The following is a 17,799-nucleotide window of genomic DNA, read 5'->3' as shown; positions in this document are numbered from 1 at the left end:
AGGTAGCGATTGATAGATTTCTGATTGATAAGAACAAAGAGTTATGGAGATAGTGTGCATAAAAGGCATTAGAAATGTCCAATCAGCCATGATTGTAATGAATGGCAGAGTAGGCTCGATGGGCTGAATGGCCTACTCTTGTTGCTATGTTCCTAAAACTTGCTTCATTAATTGTGGCAAAAAGCCAAACAACTGTTATTTGTGGAAAGCATTCAGACAGGGCTAAACCTGTAGGCATAAAGAAGAACAAACTGTCTGAAGTTTGATTCCATTATTTTTGATTTGAAAGAAATTTTATAGAAGTTCCCTTCAAGAAATGTAATCTGTGGGATCCAGTCCCTGATCATCAGGTAGATGAGTCTGGAATTAAAGAGGACCCGATGATTCAAATGCAGCCTCTAATTTTATGCTTCCTATGTTCATAGGTCCTCAGTGGACAAAAAAAGATTCTCCTCTGTCACATGCTATTTTCTCCTCATCTAAGGCAATAAAATGTCTTCACATGACAATTTGGATTATGCAAAATGATCATCATGACTATGGAAGCATGGATCATGATTACTTGACTGTATTTTCTATTAGATGTTTTATCATATCATTGGTGTCAAATTCAAAAAAAAGCATAAAGTACTTCAGTGGATTAGTGGTAAATATGCATGATCTCTGTAGAGATATCTGAATAAGGTTGGCCAGCTGCATTGGGGGCCAGAACAACTATAATTTTCATATTGTAATCATGACATAATTAAATTACAAGCAGAAAACAGGAAACACATTAAAATGAGAATGATGGGATGATTTAGGATGGAAGTGTTTAATCTTTGATGTCTTTTAAATTAATTTTCACTGCAAAGAACATTGTTTTTTCTTTTAATTCTGGATGTGAAGCACACCTGTGTTGTGAAGAAAATATAAGTGAACAATAAAAACCCACCCATTAAAAAAATGCAGGATTTATAAGGAATAGGCCTGGATCAAAGTGCAATATTTACCACTCAAAAAAAAGGTAAGATTGTACATCATAAACATTCTGTAGCTTAGTAAAAATAAGGGATGGTACCAAAAAAGTCATTATATTGCTGCCAGTGAAGGTTCCTTCCGATGCTGTTCTGTTTGGAGATGAAGGAGTGAGGTGTTGACAGCAGTGATCAGACTGTTCAGATCCAGTCTGCCTACATTCTCAACACTCTCAGATTTGAAAAGAATAGTTCTGCTGACTTCTCTCAGAATTAAGTTTGCAAAGGGATCCTAGCTCCCAAACAACATGTTGGCTTTCTGCTAACTTTGGCCAACCTCTTCTTAACTTTGCACATTTTTTGAGAAAAAGATTGACACTAGCTTGAAGAGCTCGGCCCAATCTGTTTTGCAACCACAATGCACTCACCTGGAATTAGCATTATTCTTGTTTGAAGGCTCACTGCAATTGCCTTCATCAATCATTTAAATTTATCAATGTGCTTCATACCAAGAATGTTTTATGATGCAGACATTGACTGAGACAGCCATAGTATTAGAGGCTTGGATGGATAGAAATTTGTTGCGTGTATTCGGGAGGGAACTAGAGAGGGTGCAAAACATGACCTCCTCTTGGGAAATAAGGAAGGGCAGGTGACAGAAGTGTTAGTGAGGGATCACTTTGGGACCAGTGACCATAATTCCATTAGTTTTAAGATAGCAATGGAGAACGATAGGTCTGGCCCAAAAGTTAAAATCCTAAATTGGGCAAGGCCAATTTTGATGGTATCAGACAGGAACTTTCAAAAGTTAATTGGGGGAGTCTGTTGGCAGGCAAAGGGACGTCTGGTAAGTGGGAGACTTTCAAAAGTGTGTTAACCAGGGTTCAGGGTAAGTACATTCCTCTTAGAGTGAAGGGCGAGGCTGGTAGAAGTAGGAAACCTTGGATGACTCAGGATATTGAGGGCCTGGTCAAGAAGAAGAAGGAAGCACATGACATACATAGGCAGCTGGGAGCAAGTGGATCCCTTGAAGAGTATGGAGGGTGTAGAAGTAGAGTTAAGAGAGAAATCAGGAGGGCAAAAATGGGACACGAGATTGCTATGGCAGATAAGGCAAAGGAGAATCCAAAGAGATTCGACAAATAGATGAAGGGCAAAAGAGTAACTAGGGAGAGAGTAGGGCCTCTTAAGGATCAACAAGAGATGGGTGAGATCCTAAATGAATATTTCTCATCGGTATTTACTGTTGAGAAAGGCATGGATGTTAGGGAACTTGGGGAAATAAATAGTGACGTCTTGAGGAGTGTACATAGAACAAAGGAGGAGATGCTGGAAGTCTTAAAGCGCATCAAGGTAGATAAATCCCTAGGACTTGATGAAGCAGAGATATTTGAATCACAACAGCCACAGGTGAGGTGCCTGAAGATTGGAGGGTGGCAAATGTTGTGCCTTTGTTTAAAAAGTGCTGCAGGGAAAAGCCTGGGAACTACAGGCCGGTGAGCCTCACATCTGTAGTGGGTAAGGTGTTAGAAGGTATTCTGAGAGACAGGATCTACAGGCATTTAGAGATGCAGGAACTGATTCGGGACAGTCAGCATGGCTTTGAGAGTGGAAAATCATGTCTTACAAATTTGATTGAGTTTTTTGAAGGTAGATGAGAGCAGTGCAGTTGATGTTGTCTACATGGACTTTGACAAGGCCTTTGACAAGGTACCAAAGGTATAAGATTAAATCTCACAGGATCCAGGGTGAGGTAGCCAAATGGATACAAAATTGGCTTGATGGTGGTTGTAGAGGGTTGTTTTTCAAACTGGAGGCCTGTGACCAGCGGTGTGCCTCAGGGATCGGTGTTGGGTCCACTGTTATTTGTCATTTATATTAATGATTTGGATGAGAATTTAGGACCCATGGTTAGTAAGTTTGCAGATGACACCAAGATTGGTGGCATAGTGGACAGTGAAGAAGGTTATCTCGGATTGCAACGGGATCCTGATCAATTGGGTCAGTGGACTGACGAATGGCAGATGGAGTTTAATTTAGATAAATGCGAGGGGATGCATTTGCGTAGATCAAACCAATTAATGGTAGAGCATTGGGGAGAGTTATAGAACAAAGAGATCTAGGGGTACATGATGTGGAATGGTACAAGTTCATGGCTTATTGAAAGTGGAGTCACAGGTGGACAGGGTAGTGAAGAAGGCATTCGGCATGCTTGGTTTCATTGGTCAGAACATTGAATACAGGAGTTGGGATGTTTTGTTGACATTGTATAAGACATTGGTAAGGCCACACTTGGAATACTGTGTACAACTCTGGTCACCCTATTATAGAAAGAATATTATTAAACTAGAAAGAGTGCAGAAAAGATTTACTAGGATGCTACCGGGACTTGATGGTTTGAGTTATAAGGAGAGGCTGGATAGACTGGGACTTTTTTCTCTGGAGTGTAGGAGGCTGAGGGGTGATCTTGTAGAGATCTATAAAATAATGAGGGGCATAGATCAGCTAGTCAATATCTTTCCCCAAAGGTAGGGGAGTCTAAAACTGGAGGGCATAAGTTTAAGGTGAGAGGGGAGAGATACAAAAGAGTCCAGAGGGGCAATTTTTTCACACAGAGGGTGGTGAGTGTCTGGAACAAGCTGGCAGAGGTAGTAGTTGAGGCAGGTACAATTTTGTCTTTTAAAAAGCGTTTAGACAGTTACAGGAGTAAGATGGCTAATGAGGGATATGGACCAAATGGAGGCTATTGCGACTAGCTTAGTTGTTAAAAAAAAAAGGGCGGCATGGACAAGTTGGGCCAAAGGGCCTGTTTCCATGCTGTAAACCTCTATGACTGTATGAAATCCAGAATACCATCCCATTTTTAAAGAAAGAATTTGCTATATTGTGAGACAGCAGCATAAAGTAGTGCTGAGCAGGAATTTATTGGTTAACTTAAGTCTTTTTATTTATGGCTGCAAAGGAAACAATTGTTGAGCTCCACTTTTCTGCAGCACTTAAAACAAACAATAGGCAAGCTGTTGGAATTTGATCATTCAGCAGGATGTGTTATAGCTATTTATAAAGAAAATAACACTTTTAACATCCTTTCACTGATGCCTATTTATATTGATTCTTTTTGGAATATCTGTGTTCGTACAGTAAGCACTGTTGGAACTTATGTGGTTGATAGAATGCAATGAGCCACACACAGGTTTTGGCTTCAGCCAATGACTGACTTCGGACTGCTCTGGCACAACTGCTAACAGGGAATTCCAAGCAACATTGCAGAGTTCTGGGAGCTCGTTGTTTGCTAACCCTGTGCACTATGAAAATACATATCATCCAAGTACACTTAATGCAAAAGAGAAAATAAAATAAATTAAGAAAGTAGGGTACTGAACAAAATAAAATGTATGGAAATTATCTTATAAGAGAAGTGTTTTAAACAAATGTCAAAGTTTTCTCATAGGTAAACAGAATGTTCTTACAGGTCTTTATGTGCAATAACTTGGCTCTCAATCAACAATAACAATTTGCATTTGCAGTGTTTTTGACATAGTAAAAGGTCCCAAAATGTTTCAGAGATGAAGGGAAGTAGATGACAAGCCTTTGGTGATTAGAAGAGATGACTGGAAGTTTAGTAAGAGACTGTTTTCAAAATGGCTTTTAAAAGTGGAGAGAGTCAGAAAGAAAGAAGGACCTTGATAGCTGTGATTTTGCGATTGGTAGCAGGTTAGAGTGGCACCAAAGAATATGTACAGCTGGAGAACAGAATCAGGTAAGGTGGGTGATCCTAAAGGGGCATGCTGCTGGAATAAAAGAGGGGAGTGAGGAGAAAACAGGGCACAAGACTCAAGGAGTGGAAGAAGAATATCGGGCAGTGACAGGATGTGACCGATACAGGTACAGCTAATGCATGGACATAAAAACTGAAATGGAGAGGATGAAGCAAAGAATTCAAAAGTAGGAACAGAAACAGAAAATGCTGGAAAATCTCAACAGGTTTCTCAGCATCTGTGGAGAGAGAATAGAGCCAACGTTGCCAGTCTGGGTGACCCTTCGTCAGAGCTAAAGACAAAGGAAATGGGGCAAGATTTATATTGTAAAGATTGGGGGAGGGGAGGGTGTGTAATTGACCATGTTATCATTGACGAAAAGACAAAGGGAATGTAAGTGGTGATGATAAAGGCTGAGAATGATGCTCCTAGTGCCCATTAAGAGATCAGAATGTGTGAATGGCAGAAGAAAGATGCAGAGTGTTCTGTCACTTGTCATTTCAACACACCATCTTGCTCTCTTGTCCACATGTCCATCCTTGGCTTGTTGCAATGTTCCAGTGAAGCCCAACGCAAACCAGAACACCTCATCTTCTGATTAGACATTTACAGCCTTCCGCACTGAACAAACAACTTCAGAGTATGAACTCTCTCCTCCACTCCATTTCCATTTTTTTTTGGTATTAATCCATTTGTATTACTTTATATTGAGCATATATTTTAAATTTGAATTTCTTCCATCATTTCATTTGTCCACTTCTAAATCTCACTTTCCATCCCGTTTCCCCACTCACCTCACTAGTACCATCTGCCATATTCCTCGGGTTGTCCTTTGACACTCTGTACCTCATCCTATTTCCTTTGTCTTTAACTCTGACGAAGGGTCATCCAGCGTTGGCTCTATTATCTCTCCACAGATGTTATCAGACCGGCTGAGATTTTCCAGCATTTCCTGTTTTTATTTCAGATTCCAGCATCCGCAGTATTTTGCTTTTACAAATCAAAGTAGGAATTTGATGAATGAAGATAGCCAATTTGACCATCAATGTGGTTGAAGTAAACAATCCAATGGTTGGTACAAGGTCAGAAAGGAACTTTAAAGAAGTTCAGAGACAGTGAGGATGGTTATCAGAATCCAGGGACAACCTGGAAGGTTGGTGGAATCCGATTGAAAGAACCTGTGATGAGTTGCTGGAGGAAGACATTATGAACAGGGAGCAAGATCATTGATGAAATCTTGGAGCACTGGAAAATGCCCAACAGAAGCATCAGCAGAAGCAAAGTAATGTGCCACTAAATACCAAGGGATGCCGAGGGAGATTTAGACATTGAAATTATTTGGTCTACTGCTTTGGTGATTGGGATCACAGACGCCAGTGGGGAAAGGCTGTTACGTTAGACACAGGTCAATTGTAACACTACAAAGAAAACTGTTGAAGGAAAACAGTAGTAGGGCCATAGGTCTACCCCAGCTCCCAGAAGACAGCCACTGAATTCAATAGGAAATGCAGCTGGAGAAGAGGTTATTGATCACAACAGTTTTAGCATCATACTGGCAAAACATAATGAAATCTACAGAGAAACCATAAACAGCAACAAGTTAATGTGGTTACCATCTTGGGTCTCGAATTGAATTTTGTCAATCAGCTGTAGAATGCAATCATAAGTATATATTCTAAATCAATACTCCTAGGAGTGTTGTACCTGTGGATGAACAATGCTCTCAGCATCATTCAGACGGATATTGTCATCTATAAAGATATGCTGTATCTCAGTTTCAGAAGGATCAATCCAAAATGGTTTACCACCCTGGTTTGAGAAGTTATTCCGAGCCCACCTGAAAAAATGAGGAACATAGAAAAGCATTAGACTTTTATCAAAATCAATGAATCAATTTTCTGATACTTGGATTATTCGTTTGCTTAAGTACACTAACTAAATGGAAACCTAGTCACAGCCAGGAAGTTTGATGTGAAATTACTTGAGGGCATCATCATCATTTTTTAGTAATAGCAAAATTGTTAAAATGCTCATTATACAAATGTTTAGGATTTTTTAAATGAATGGAAAACTGTAGCAATTATTCTTTTTTTCAAATCAGGAAATTCTTCATGGTTTTAGTTGAGTCAGGCAGCATGGTCGGTGCAGGCTTGGAGGGCCGAAGGGCCTGTTCCTGTGCTGTAATTTTCTTTGCTCTTTGTTCTCTTAAAATTTGAGTCAATTATTTGCGATCCTGACATACAAAATAGACAGGCTTCAAAGTCATGAGGTTGGGTGTCGTGACTCCCCCACTTTCCCCACACTGACTCTGCCATGGACTTAAACCACATTATATTTGACACCATTGCAGTGTTAATGTAAGCCTTACTTGTGACTAATAAACAAATGTTAAAACTTTGATCTTTTCTACAGGTTAGTATCACAGACTGTTCTTAAAAACAGTCCTCTCTCATATCCCACCAGAGTGTGCTTTACTTGCCCAATACCTCAGCAAGAACAGTTAAAATTGACCCCAATTTTTGGATATCCACGATGCACTGTAATGATTCTCCATATTGCTTGTGATCACAGAAAGATATAGAAGCAACACCACTGAACCCCAGAAGAGATTTGCAGCAGATGCAATTTGTAATAGTTATTGTTTAGCAATTCATTCTTTTGGATTTTGTGAAGAAATGCTAAATTTTACTAAAAATACTAACTTTGCAGTGGACAACTAACTTTTAAGACTCACCAGTCAAAATGATCCTGAAAACCTACAATTCCTTCCAATGAGGAGAAGTAATGATATAGAGCTCTCGGACTTGACTGTGTAGAAATCCGCTCAGATCCCAAGGTCAACACAATGTTCTTTTTGTTACAACGGATTTTACCTGGGACTATTCTCAATGGAAGCTAAAAGAAAAAAATAGGCGTAACATTTATTAGTTATTACCTGAGTCTGGAAGAATCTAGGGTTTATGGCTCTTAGAAGAATCTAATTGTATCTCTACACATCAAATTGTTAACAAACCCAAAAGAAACAAACAAAAACAAAAACAGAAAATACTAGAAATACACAGTGGACCAGTCAGCCTCTGTAAGGGGAATAGAAATGCTGTGCCGACTCCTCTTCGAAAAAAGGATCCACATCAAAAACATTAACTTTCTATTGTCACCACAAATGCTAACTAATCCACTTTTTTAGATATCCAGTATTATCTGTTTTTGCTCCATATTTATAGCACTTGCAATATTTATCTTTTCACTTGGAACAAACCAAGTTATTTATAATTGTTGTACAGTGTTTAAACACACCCACACAGACAATGACATGTTTTAATCTTTCAACAAAGTTGTTAACTAAATCCATTTTTCACCCTCCTTCACTAAGTTCCATTACGTAAAAAGCACAAGTAGACCATTCCCAATGTTCCTTCTGAGCCAACCACTATGAGATGGAGGACAGCTGTCTGAGCTGACTTGAATGATAGAGTATTTTCCTCCTAGTAAAGTATCTAGTTTCTGATCAGTTCTCCCCAGATGGCACTGCTTAGATTTACAACTCCAGGGGAGGAATTTATTGCCCCCTGCCCCTCCCGCGAGACATGTTCCGAGGTGGAATTGGAAGGGGTATGGTTTAAAAATTTTAAGTTTATTTATTAGTGACACAAATAGGCATACATTAACACTTCAATGAAGTTACTGTGAAAATCTCTTAGTCGCCACACTCCAGTTCCTGTTTGGGTACACAGAGAGAATTTAGCATGGCCAATGCACCTAACTAGCACGTCTTTCAGACTGTGGGAGGAAACCGGAGCACCCGAAGGAAACCCACACAGTCATGGGGAGAATGTGCAGACTCCACACAAACAGTGACTCAAGCCTGGGTCCTTGGCGCGGTGAGGCAGCAGTGCTAACCACCGTGCCACTATCTCCTGCCTCCTCCCAATTACGTATGGGGCATGAAGGCTTGCAGGCTGCCTTCCCGCCTAGGCACCAATTGTTGCCCTTAAGAAATTAATGCCCATTTAATAGCTTCATGCCATTACCACTGGTATTCAACCCTATCAGGTTTGCCATCAGGCTAAAGGGGGAAAGGGAGTCTCTTGTTCACAGGCACTCTGTGCCTAATCGAGGGGCCCAGCTTTAGGAATGGACAGGGTGGGAGATGTTGAGTGCTACCCCCACTGCCCTTTCCTCCAATCCCTCTGCCTCCCAATCCATTGCCAACAACCCATACCCTGTCATAGTATCCCACTGTCACTTAGATTTCTCCAGAGACCCAAAGATGAATTCTGGTGAAGAACCAAGTGTATTAATGGCAGCAGCCACCGCTCCCAGTGATGCTGCTGGCAATGGAGAGCTGCTGGCTCTGATTTTCTGACAGCTCTCAGGGGCAGAAATTTGCCCTTCTAGAGGAAGCGCAGTGATTAAATATTCCTCATGGAGCCAGTCATAGTTGGGTTCCTGCTAGGGACTTTAATTTCCTTGGGGTTCCCAAAGATTTGGTCGGCAGGGGTGCTGCCAGTTTTTGTGGTGGACTTCGAGCCTCCATGTCACTCTCAATAAATTTCATCTTGATGTGGGAATTCATGTTTTTTGGTTCAGGAAAGTATCAGGAATGAATAGGCACTATGGTTTATTAGGCCACTATTTTAGAAATTTAGGTGCATACATTCCTCTCTATAATGCCTTGTTTAATCCATACAAATGATTGTTATGCACTTGTGAATCTGAAAAGAGGTAACTTAGTACTAGCGGGTTATGCTGCACTTTTAATTTACTGTAGAGGAGGTATTTCAGGAAGAATCTGGTATACCATTGATGTAACAAATGGATTTGTGTCAATTTTTGTACTGGGACTAGCTGCTGTGTAAATACTATATTGTACAATACTTCGATGTACACTCACTAAGTTTATGCATTTATCTGATTGAACATTGAACCTCGCTTACCTGTTTCGTTTGAAGATGTTGATATTGAGGATGTTGACCTGACAGGGTGACCTGGATGGTTTTTAAAGTTCTACACAAATCCGACCCAAATGTTCGAAGTATTATAGCAAATTCTCTACCTTGTGACGATAAACAATCAATCAGCTCAAAGAAAGATGGCAGAATGCGATGGTACTTTTTCCCATCTTCCCCAGTCATGGACAGAAGCTCATTGCGGGGATCCATCCACTCTACTGTCCGTAGGTGGTCACTGAAAATCTTTTTAAAGAGGGAACCGTCACTAGTCTCTGTGAAGTCCAGCGGCTTCCCGAACTGCGAATAATAGCTCACAGCACCCTCACAGGGTGGGTTCAAGGACGGTACATTACTCAGCCATTCCCACTTCCCTGAAACAGAATTCGCATCAGTTTAACTTGTATCACAGTGCCTGGAACACTGAAAAAAGCTTTAAGTTAGCAAGGCAGCACTTTGATCACATACAGCAGGTAATTGTCATCTATTTATTCTTTACATTTTTAAAATAACCAGAAGAAGAATGTAACAAGACTGCTCCTTTTATCTATCACACAAAGCTATCTACTTTCTCACTCATTGCCAGAAACCCTTTGTACTCACACTACAGCATCCAAATCTTATTCCTTTGGATCTTGACAACCTTCTTTCCTTCCATCTACCCACTGCCACAAACCACCTCTCCTATCATTTACCCATTGCTTTCATGCGTCCCCTTATATCCAGCCATACCACCCAGCTTCTGCCAGCAGCAATCTCTTCCAATAAATGCTTCCGCCTTCAGTTCTCAAACTTACTGGTCCATCCATGACCTCTCCTCCTACACATCCTTGCAGCCTTCTGCCTCTCATTTCTATCTAATGTCCTTATATGAGAAGACACAGAGACAGTAAGAAGTCTCACAACACCAGGTTAAAGTCCAACAGGTGTATTTGGTAGCAAACGCCACCAGCTTTCGGAGCGCTGCTCCTTCATCAGGTGAGGACAGAGTGACAAAACCAGAGTAACAGTTGTATATTCTGACTGTGTGAAAATAAACATATGTAACAGTCCGGTGCTTTGATTAGTCAGTTACAGCCTCTGCACTGCTTTTAGCCAAAGATCCACAGCTCTAAAGTGAATGTTGATTCTTAGGGCTGTGATTCACTTGAATTGGGACTAAGTGCCTATGTCGGCAGAAAAACAGGAATGTTTCCTGTTGACACTGGCAGCGTCTGTCAAGTAGGATCCACCCACCTGAAAGACGCAAATGAAGCCATCTCGCGAAACCTGCTAGCCAGCCCGGCTGTTCACAAATAGGGACACCGTTTTTAAAGGATGCCCCGATCTCCGCACTCAGAGACAGGCACACCTCCCCCCAAAAATGAACCGGTGACCCCCCCTCTCACTAACCAGGGAGGCATCACCAAACCATCAGAAAAGAAGGGCATCCTCCCCGCCAGCACTCAAATAATGGGTCACCACCCCCCACACAATGCAGACATGAGGATGGCCCAACCCACACGCTCCCCATTAGCCCTCCTCCCCCTGAGCCCCTCTACCCATTCAGACCCTTGCCCCCAGCCCAAGCCCACCAATTCCCAGGACACTTGAGGGACCCTGCCTCTGTAGCTGGGCAGCAGCAGAGGTAAATGGTCACTGGATATACCTCTTTGACTCTCCCTCAAGGCCCATGATGCCAGACCAGATGTCAATGCCAGGGTGCTAGTGCACTGCTGGCACAGCCATGCCTTGAAGGAGAGCCTGAGCGAGGAGGGGGTGGGCTGAGTGGGCTGGCTGTGGAAGAGGGTCGGGTCACTTTCATACCTGCATAATATCATAGAATCCCTACAGTGCAGAAAGCGGCCATTCGGCTCATTGAGTCTGCACCGACTCCCTGACAGAGCATCTTACCAGGGTCCACCCTTGCCCTATCCACGTATTTACCCCGCTAATCCCCCTAACCTACACATCTTTGGACACTAAGGGGCAATTTAGCATGGCCAATCCATGTAAGCTGCATATTTTTGGACTGTGTAAGGAAATCGCAGAAAACTCGCACAGACACAGGATGTGTGCACGTGCGTGCCTGTATGCGTGCGCGTGCCACTGGGGGTGGGGGGGGGGGGGGGGGGGGAGGTGTGCATGGCGGGAGGCTGGTGAATGGACCATCAATACAATTAACAGGTTTGCACAATTATCGGGTTGCTGCCCGCTCTGAGTGGGAGCCCAGCGGGGCATCGGGAATCCCACCAGCCGTCTGACAAGGTAGGTGGATACCCCCATAGATCTCTGCAATTTTGCACTCAAGGATTATATCCATTTGCACCTAAAGTTTCTTATTTACCAAGAATGTAACTTAAAGTCAAAGTGATTACCAACGGGAAAACCGATCCAAAAAACATTATAAAACAAATTGCTCTTTTAAAGAATTTGATAGAATTTCTCTTTCTTTTGTAAGGCAAACTCACTGATGAGGTCAAAATCATGCCAAGCTCTCATGTGCAGTTGCAATTCAATCATCCAACTATTTTGTTACCTTAGGTGGTTCATTTCCTGTTGGCATATTAGCATGCAAATTCCACTCCCAGAACAAAACTGATTTTTAAGTAGGATACGTGTTCACAGGAATTCTACCACCTCACCCACCACGGGAATCGGAGTGGACAATGGGAAGATCCTCGGGTGGGATTTTCCGGTCTCGGATCGAGTGAGGCCATAAAATCCTTCCATTGCCTTCACACATTTGTTTTCCCGTTGGTAATCACTTTGACTTTAAGTTTACACATTTGTAAACTCTAGGTGGCTAAATATTAAACTACCAACCTGTGCGAGTCCCATCTTGTGTCAGCTAAATCATTAGATATCCCTAACTTGTGACTAAAGTCTACGGCAAAGAGACAGAACTCAAGATTGATCAGCAGTTAAATCATTTTGGAACAATTGATTTTCATTTTAATGTCAGCGCTGTTAAAAGTCAAGTATTCATCACACTTTAGGTAATAATTTTCACAGCTGGATATGTGAACTAAGAGGGTGTCTGATAGGTAAAAAAATCTATTGAGCTGCAAGTAGATGATCATTTCCCTCCCGTGTGATATGAAACTGGTCACATTTTTCTTTTGCTGTTACTGATAACACCAAATGAAGTACTCCATTATGAGAAAAGGGTTGTTCTAAAAAGTATTGCACAATTTTACCTTCTTACTGCTGAACCGTGTTGACCTAATCCACTGTTTGAAAGTTTTTATTTCAAGTTTACACTGGACCCTTAATTTTTGTCAACTGCAAAAACTATTCCAGGTTAGGCAGCTATTCACCTACACTGCCTTGGGTGCCATGTGATTGATCAATCTCTCCTTTAAGGAGTTTCACCTTCAAAAAATAAAAGGATAGATGGGCAACCATGAGTGATGGTCTTTTGGGCAAATGGTAGGTGATAACCCATGAAAACATAGCCTACGGTCTTCAAATTTAATGAGTCCAGTACGAATAAAAATTAAACTTAAAGGATTTCCCAGTCTGGTCAGGACAATGGAGTTGAAGAACCATCAGTTAATATTACCATCTCAGGCCAGATTACTTACTTACATGATTTTAAAAAAATAACTTCCTGCCATTCTCACAAGATGACATTTCAAAAAAAAAATTATTTTCAAAGCCACTGAAATGAGAAAAAAAGTATCAGAAGGCCATCAAGGTTGATTTTACCTCTTCTTGGCTGGCTGAATTTTAGAAAACTGAACCAAAAAATTATGCACCCTCTTTCATCAAGCGAGGGAAGAAAGAAATGGTTCCAACCGCTGTCTTTGCTCTAAGAGATTTATTGTGACATAACATAAAGAAATTGTCACAGGCGGCTAATAAATCAAAATAAGTGGATAACACATCCCCTTATCGATTAAGGTAAGGGGGTCAGACAGGAAACAGTTACACACAAAAGGCCATTAGATGAATGAAGGCACATTGTATTGACATGAGAATGTGTTAGGAGGTAGAGAGTAGAGAGTAGGGCTAATAGGTACATACTCTGATTGGCAATATGCAATAAATGGTGTCCCCAGAGATCTGTACTGGGGTCTCAGCATTTCATTATACATTGAAAAAGGAATAAAGAGAGGTCCTCCAAGTTTATGTCTATGTTGGGCAGTAATGGAAATGGGAACAAAAAGTTGCAAAGTGACATTGATAAGTGACTGCGTAAAACTCTGGCAGATAGCATTCAATGTAAGAAAATACAATATCATCAACTCTGGACCCAAGAAAGAGAGATCAGAGTATTTCTAAATGGTGAGAAACTATGAACTGCTGGTGAGCAGAAATTTGGGGATTAATGTACAGAAAAAACTGTGGACAGGCACAGTAAATAATTTCAAAGTCTATGGAATGGTAATTTGCATCTCAAGGGTGCTGGAATACAAAGGAGTAGAAAACATTGTAAAGTTGTCTGAAGTTCTGAGTAAAATACATCTGGAGTACTGGATCACATCCAGAGACAATACTTCTCAGAATACACTGGCCATGGATGGAATACAGCACAAATTCATCAGATGATTGGAAATGTTACAATATAAGGAATGGTTGCACAGACCACTAGTTCAAAACTGCTGTGCCATGCGACATTTGCAAGTGTGCCGTGGCCTGCTGTGGGATTTAAACAGTGCATGCTGCAGGAACACAAAAAATATCAAGAAAAAAGCCAGGACTGGAACCTGGGGGTGTGATGCTGAGGAGAACAGGTGGAGGGGGAACTGGGAATGAGGAGAGGGGGGGGGGGGGGGGGGGGAAGAGAGGGAGAGAGTGGGTGTGTGATGGACCTGGAGCGGGAATGTGGCGGACCCGGAGTGGGAGTGTAGCGTGAGGAGAATCCAGACTCGTCTTCACCTAGCACATATAAATGGTAGAGCTGACAGAATTTTAAATGTGGGCAGGCATCTTGGCAGAATCCTTGTATTGGCAGGACAGCTTGTTGCAATTGCAATTACTTTCAGTTACAATTGATAGCTCGGCATAATGAAAATTGCTTCGTAATTTCACAAGCTGAAATGTGATCTTCCAGTTGCTGTTAGAACCATCATATCATTAGTTTAATATGTACATTAATTGAAACCTTTTCCTGTTAAATGTCATTTTAGCCATTCTAATTCCCTGAATGGTTCTGCAATCCGAATCGTTTTTTCAATTTGTAGTGAATTATGTCATTGAATAAAATTGGTATTAGTCCATCTGCTTCATCTTTACCTTGATGGCCATTTACTCCATGTTCTAAGCTTGCAATCCTTTTCCATTGTTCTTTTTACGTTGCAGTTGCTACGAAGTTTGTTTTCTTTAAATCTCTTAACCGTTGAGTCTTGTGAAATGTACATTGGGTGATGAAATTCCAGTCTGTTATACAGACAATATCCCTTTGTTATAAGTTGGTTCAAATTTCTGTTTACATTGAAAATTGTCTGGTTTGCTTTAAACATCAAGTTTGAAAAACTCAGCTATTGAAGGTCCATATGTATTTTTAAATGGTTCCGCCATGTACTGGAATCTACCACATTTACAATTGAATATTTGAACTCGCTTTGTTAAGAAACCATGGCTCAGCGGCACAGGGATTAAAAAAAGGACTCATGAGGCATGTCTGTCTGGCTCTGTGCACGCCGACAGCCCCAGGTTTCCCACTAACCTGGTAAATTGCTATTTACGCAACTTTGCGTTTTGCTCTGATCTACTGAATTTCAATTGTATGCTGCAAACCTCCCTCGTAAGACCATAACCATAGTAAATGGAGGTAAATGTGACATTCATGAGCAATCGATTCAAGTAGGCGTGCCATGAAATTGACTGTCTCATTGAAGTGCGCCTTGTCACTGAAAAGGTTGGGAACCACTGGCATAGATGAAGCTTATATTACTGGAGCCCAGAAGATTAATTCAGAGGCGGTACCATGATAAAAACACTAAATAGGTTAAATACGAAAAATACTATTTCCTCTGCTGGAGGAGTACAGAACAAAGGCAGATGTACTTCAAAATCCAAAGTAGGCAGTTTAAGGGTGATGTCAGGAAGCACTTCATCATGTGGGGAGGCGATGGCCTAGCAATATTATCGCTGGACTATTAATCCAGAAACTCAGCTAATGTGCTGAGGACCCGAGTTCAAATCCCGCCTTGGCAGATAGTGGAATCTGAATTCAATAAAAATATCTAGAATTAAGAATCTACTGATGACCATGAAACCATTGTCGATGGGAAAAACCCATCTAGTTCACTAATGTTCTTTAGGGAAGGAAATCTGCCTTCCTTTACTTGGTCTGGCTTACATGTGACTCCAGAGTCACAGCAATGTAGTTACTCACAACTGTCCTCTGAGCAAGGGCAACTGGAGATGGACAATAAATGCTGTCCCAAAAACAGTTAAAAAAAAGGATAGTGGAAAAACTGGAACAATCTGCCTCAATGTGTTCTTGAGGCTAGGTAAATTGAAAATTTCAAAACAGAAATTGATTTGCCTTTGTGGGATATGGAACCAACGCAGGGAAAAGGATCAGCATGATGAGTGGAACATGTTCAAGGGGCTGAATGGCCCTACTCCTGTTGCTATGCCTCTTCAATTCTGAATTATGCTTGCCTACATTTTTATTGCACCTGTATTGCCAATTAAACATAGGTAGATAGTGGGTAATTGGACAACACGGACATGTGCAAACATGTGCATATTCTAGGTAACTCTTTTTTTAAATTAGTTCAACGCATTGCCTTGGCATCAAAAATGATGCATCCCCAACCAGTCACTTTGTAAATTTCCCTCTGCAGTTTCAGTTTTGTATATTTAAATGCAATCATCAATTTTCCAGACAATTCATGTCACAGCCAAATTATTCTGCAAATCGTTTGCTACATACTCTGCGCCCCTGCTGCTCTTTTCCTATTTTAATGCAGCCAACAAATCTGCCAGGTTTATGATTAGTTTTGTATATCCAACTCATTAATGTAGATTATAAGTCAACAGGGTCCAAAGCATTGACCCCATTCAAGACTACAATCAGCAATCTCAGCTGATTTTGACATTACATCTTTTTCAAGGACACTTTTACTAAGATTGTTATATGCAGTTGAGTATGACGAGTGTTTTTTCAAAGGACTGTGAGGCTGTGGAATGCACTCAGAGACTATATCAACCAATTATTGAATAGCAATTTCTTTGTACTTCTTTCGATTTAGTGTACAGTCTTCGCTGCACATGGCATGAACTCCTCTACATTGGGGAAATCAAAAGCAGATTGGACAACTGCTTTGCAAAACACCTCAGTTCAATCTGCAAATATGACTGAACTTTCAGTCGTCCATCATTTTAATTCTCCACCTTGTTTCCAATCTGACCTTTCCTCTTGCAGAGTTCCAATGAGGTTCAACAGAAGCTCAAGAAACACCACATCATCTTTCGACTAAGCACCTTACAACCTTCCAGACTTGGGAATCAATTCAATTCTGAATTGAATTCAACAATTTAAAAAATTGTGACCTCGGTTCCCCATTTTGTTTTGTTTTTCTTTACTCGGTTATTTCCTTTTTCTTTTTTTCCTTTTGGACAGTAGCTATTCAGGAACATACTAATTACACTTCCTCTCGACCAGCGGTTCCCAGACTTTTGCTTTAGGCAGACCACTAGATTGTCATCAAAAGCCTTTGCAGACCATAAAATATGAAAGCCATTGTAAACGTTTTTTACATAGCCTATGGTTGACAGGAGTCAAACTTCAATGTGCATTAAAAACACAGCTATTTCTAATAGTTTATGATGTACATTCATAGAGTACACTCATCACAGCACATTTGCCTACAGTAGGCCTATAGTGCAAACAGTTAACGCTTACCTACTGAGAAGGCCGATGTTGTCTCGCAGACGTCAAACACTGAATGTCAGGTTCCAAGGATGACAGTCTTAATCGGAGATCTGTTTTAACATTAAGTTTATTCCGACATTTGGTCTTCAATGCGACAAGCCCTGAAAATCCAGTTTCGCAAAGGCATTAGAAACTTTACTGCCTTGTTGGACAGTTCTGGGTATTCTGAAGTAATTTTAAGCCAAAATGTCAGTCAGCTAGTTCTGAGAAAAATCCGGCTTTAAAGCACTGTCACAGAACAATTCCATAAGGCTCTCTTGCTC

General features: G+C 41.0%; 1 protein-coding gene across 2 annotated transcripts in view; it reads right to left on the bottom strand.

Annotated features, from left to right (window-relative positions):
• LOC144485055 (uncharacterized) overlaps positions 1-17,799 on the bottom strand; it is a 37,655-nt gene that overhangs the window by 13,382 nt on the left and 6,474 nt on the right. For both annotated transcript variants that reach the window (XM_078203358.1, XM_078203364.1), the window contains exons 3-5: positions 9,652-10,037; positions 7,449-7,609; positions 6,419-6,551 (exon numbers count right to left, since the gene is read on the bottom strand). In XM_078203358.1, the coding sequence (XP_078059484.1) occupies positions 6,419-6,551; positions 7,449-7,609; positions 9,652-10,037 (680 nt within the window). The remainder of the gene's footprint in view (positions 1-6,418; positions 6,552-7,448; positions 7,610-9,651; positions 10,038-17,799) is intronic.

Source organism: Mustelus asterias, chromosome 3 (genome assembly GCF_964213995.1).
Source record: "Mustelus asterias chromosome 3, sMusAst1.hap1.1, whole genome shotgun sequence".
NCBI lineage: Eukaryota > Metazoa > Chordata > Chondrichthyes > Carcharhiniformes > Triakidae > Mustelus > Mustelus asterias.
The sequence above is the reverse complement of the archived record's forward strand: the minus strand, read 5'-3'. Positions and strand labels throughout refer to the sequence as shown.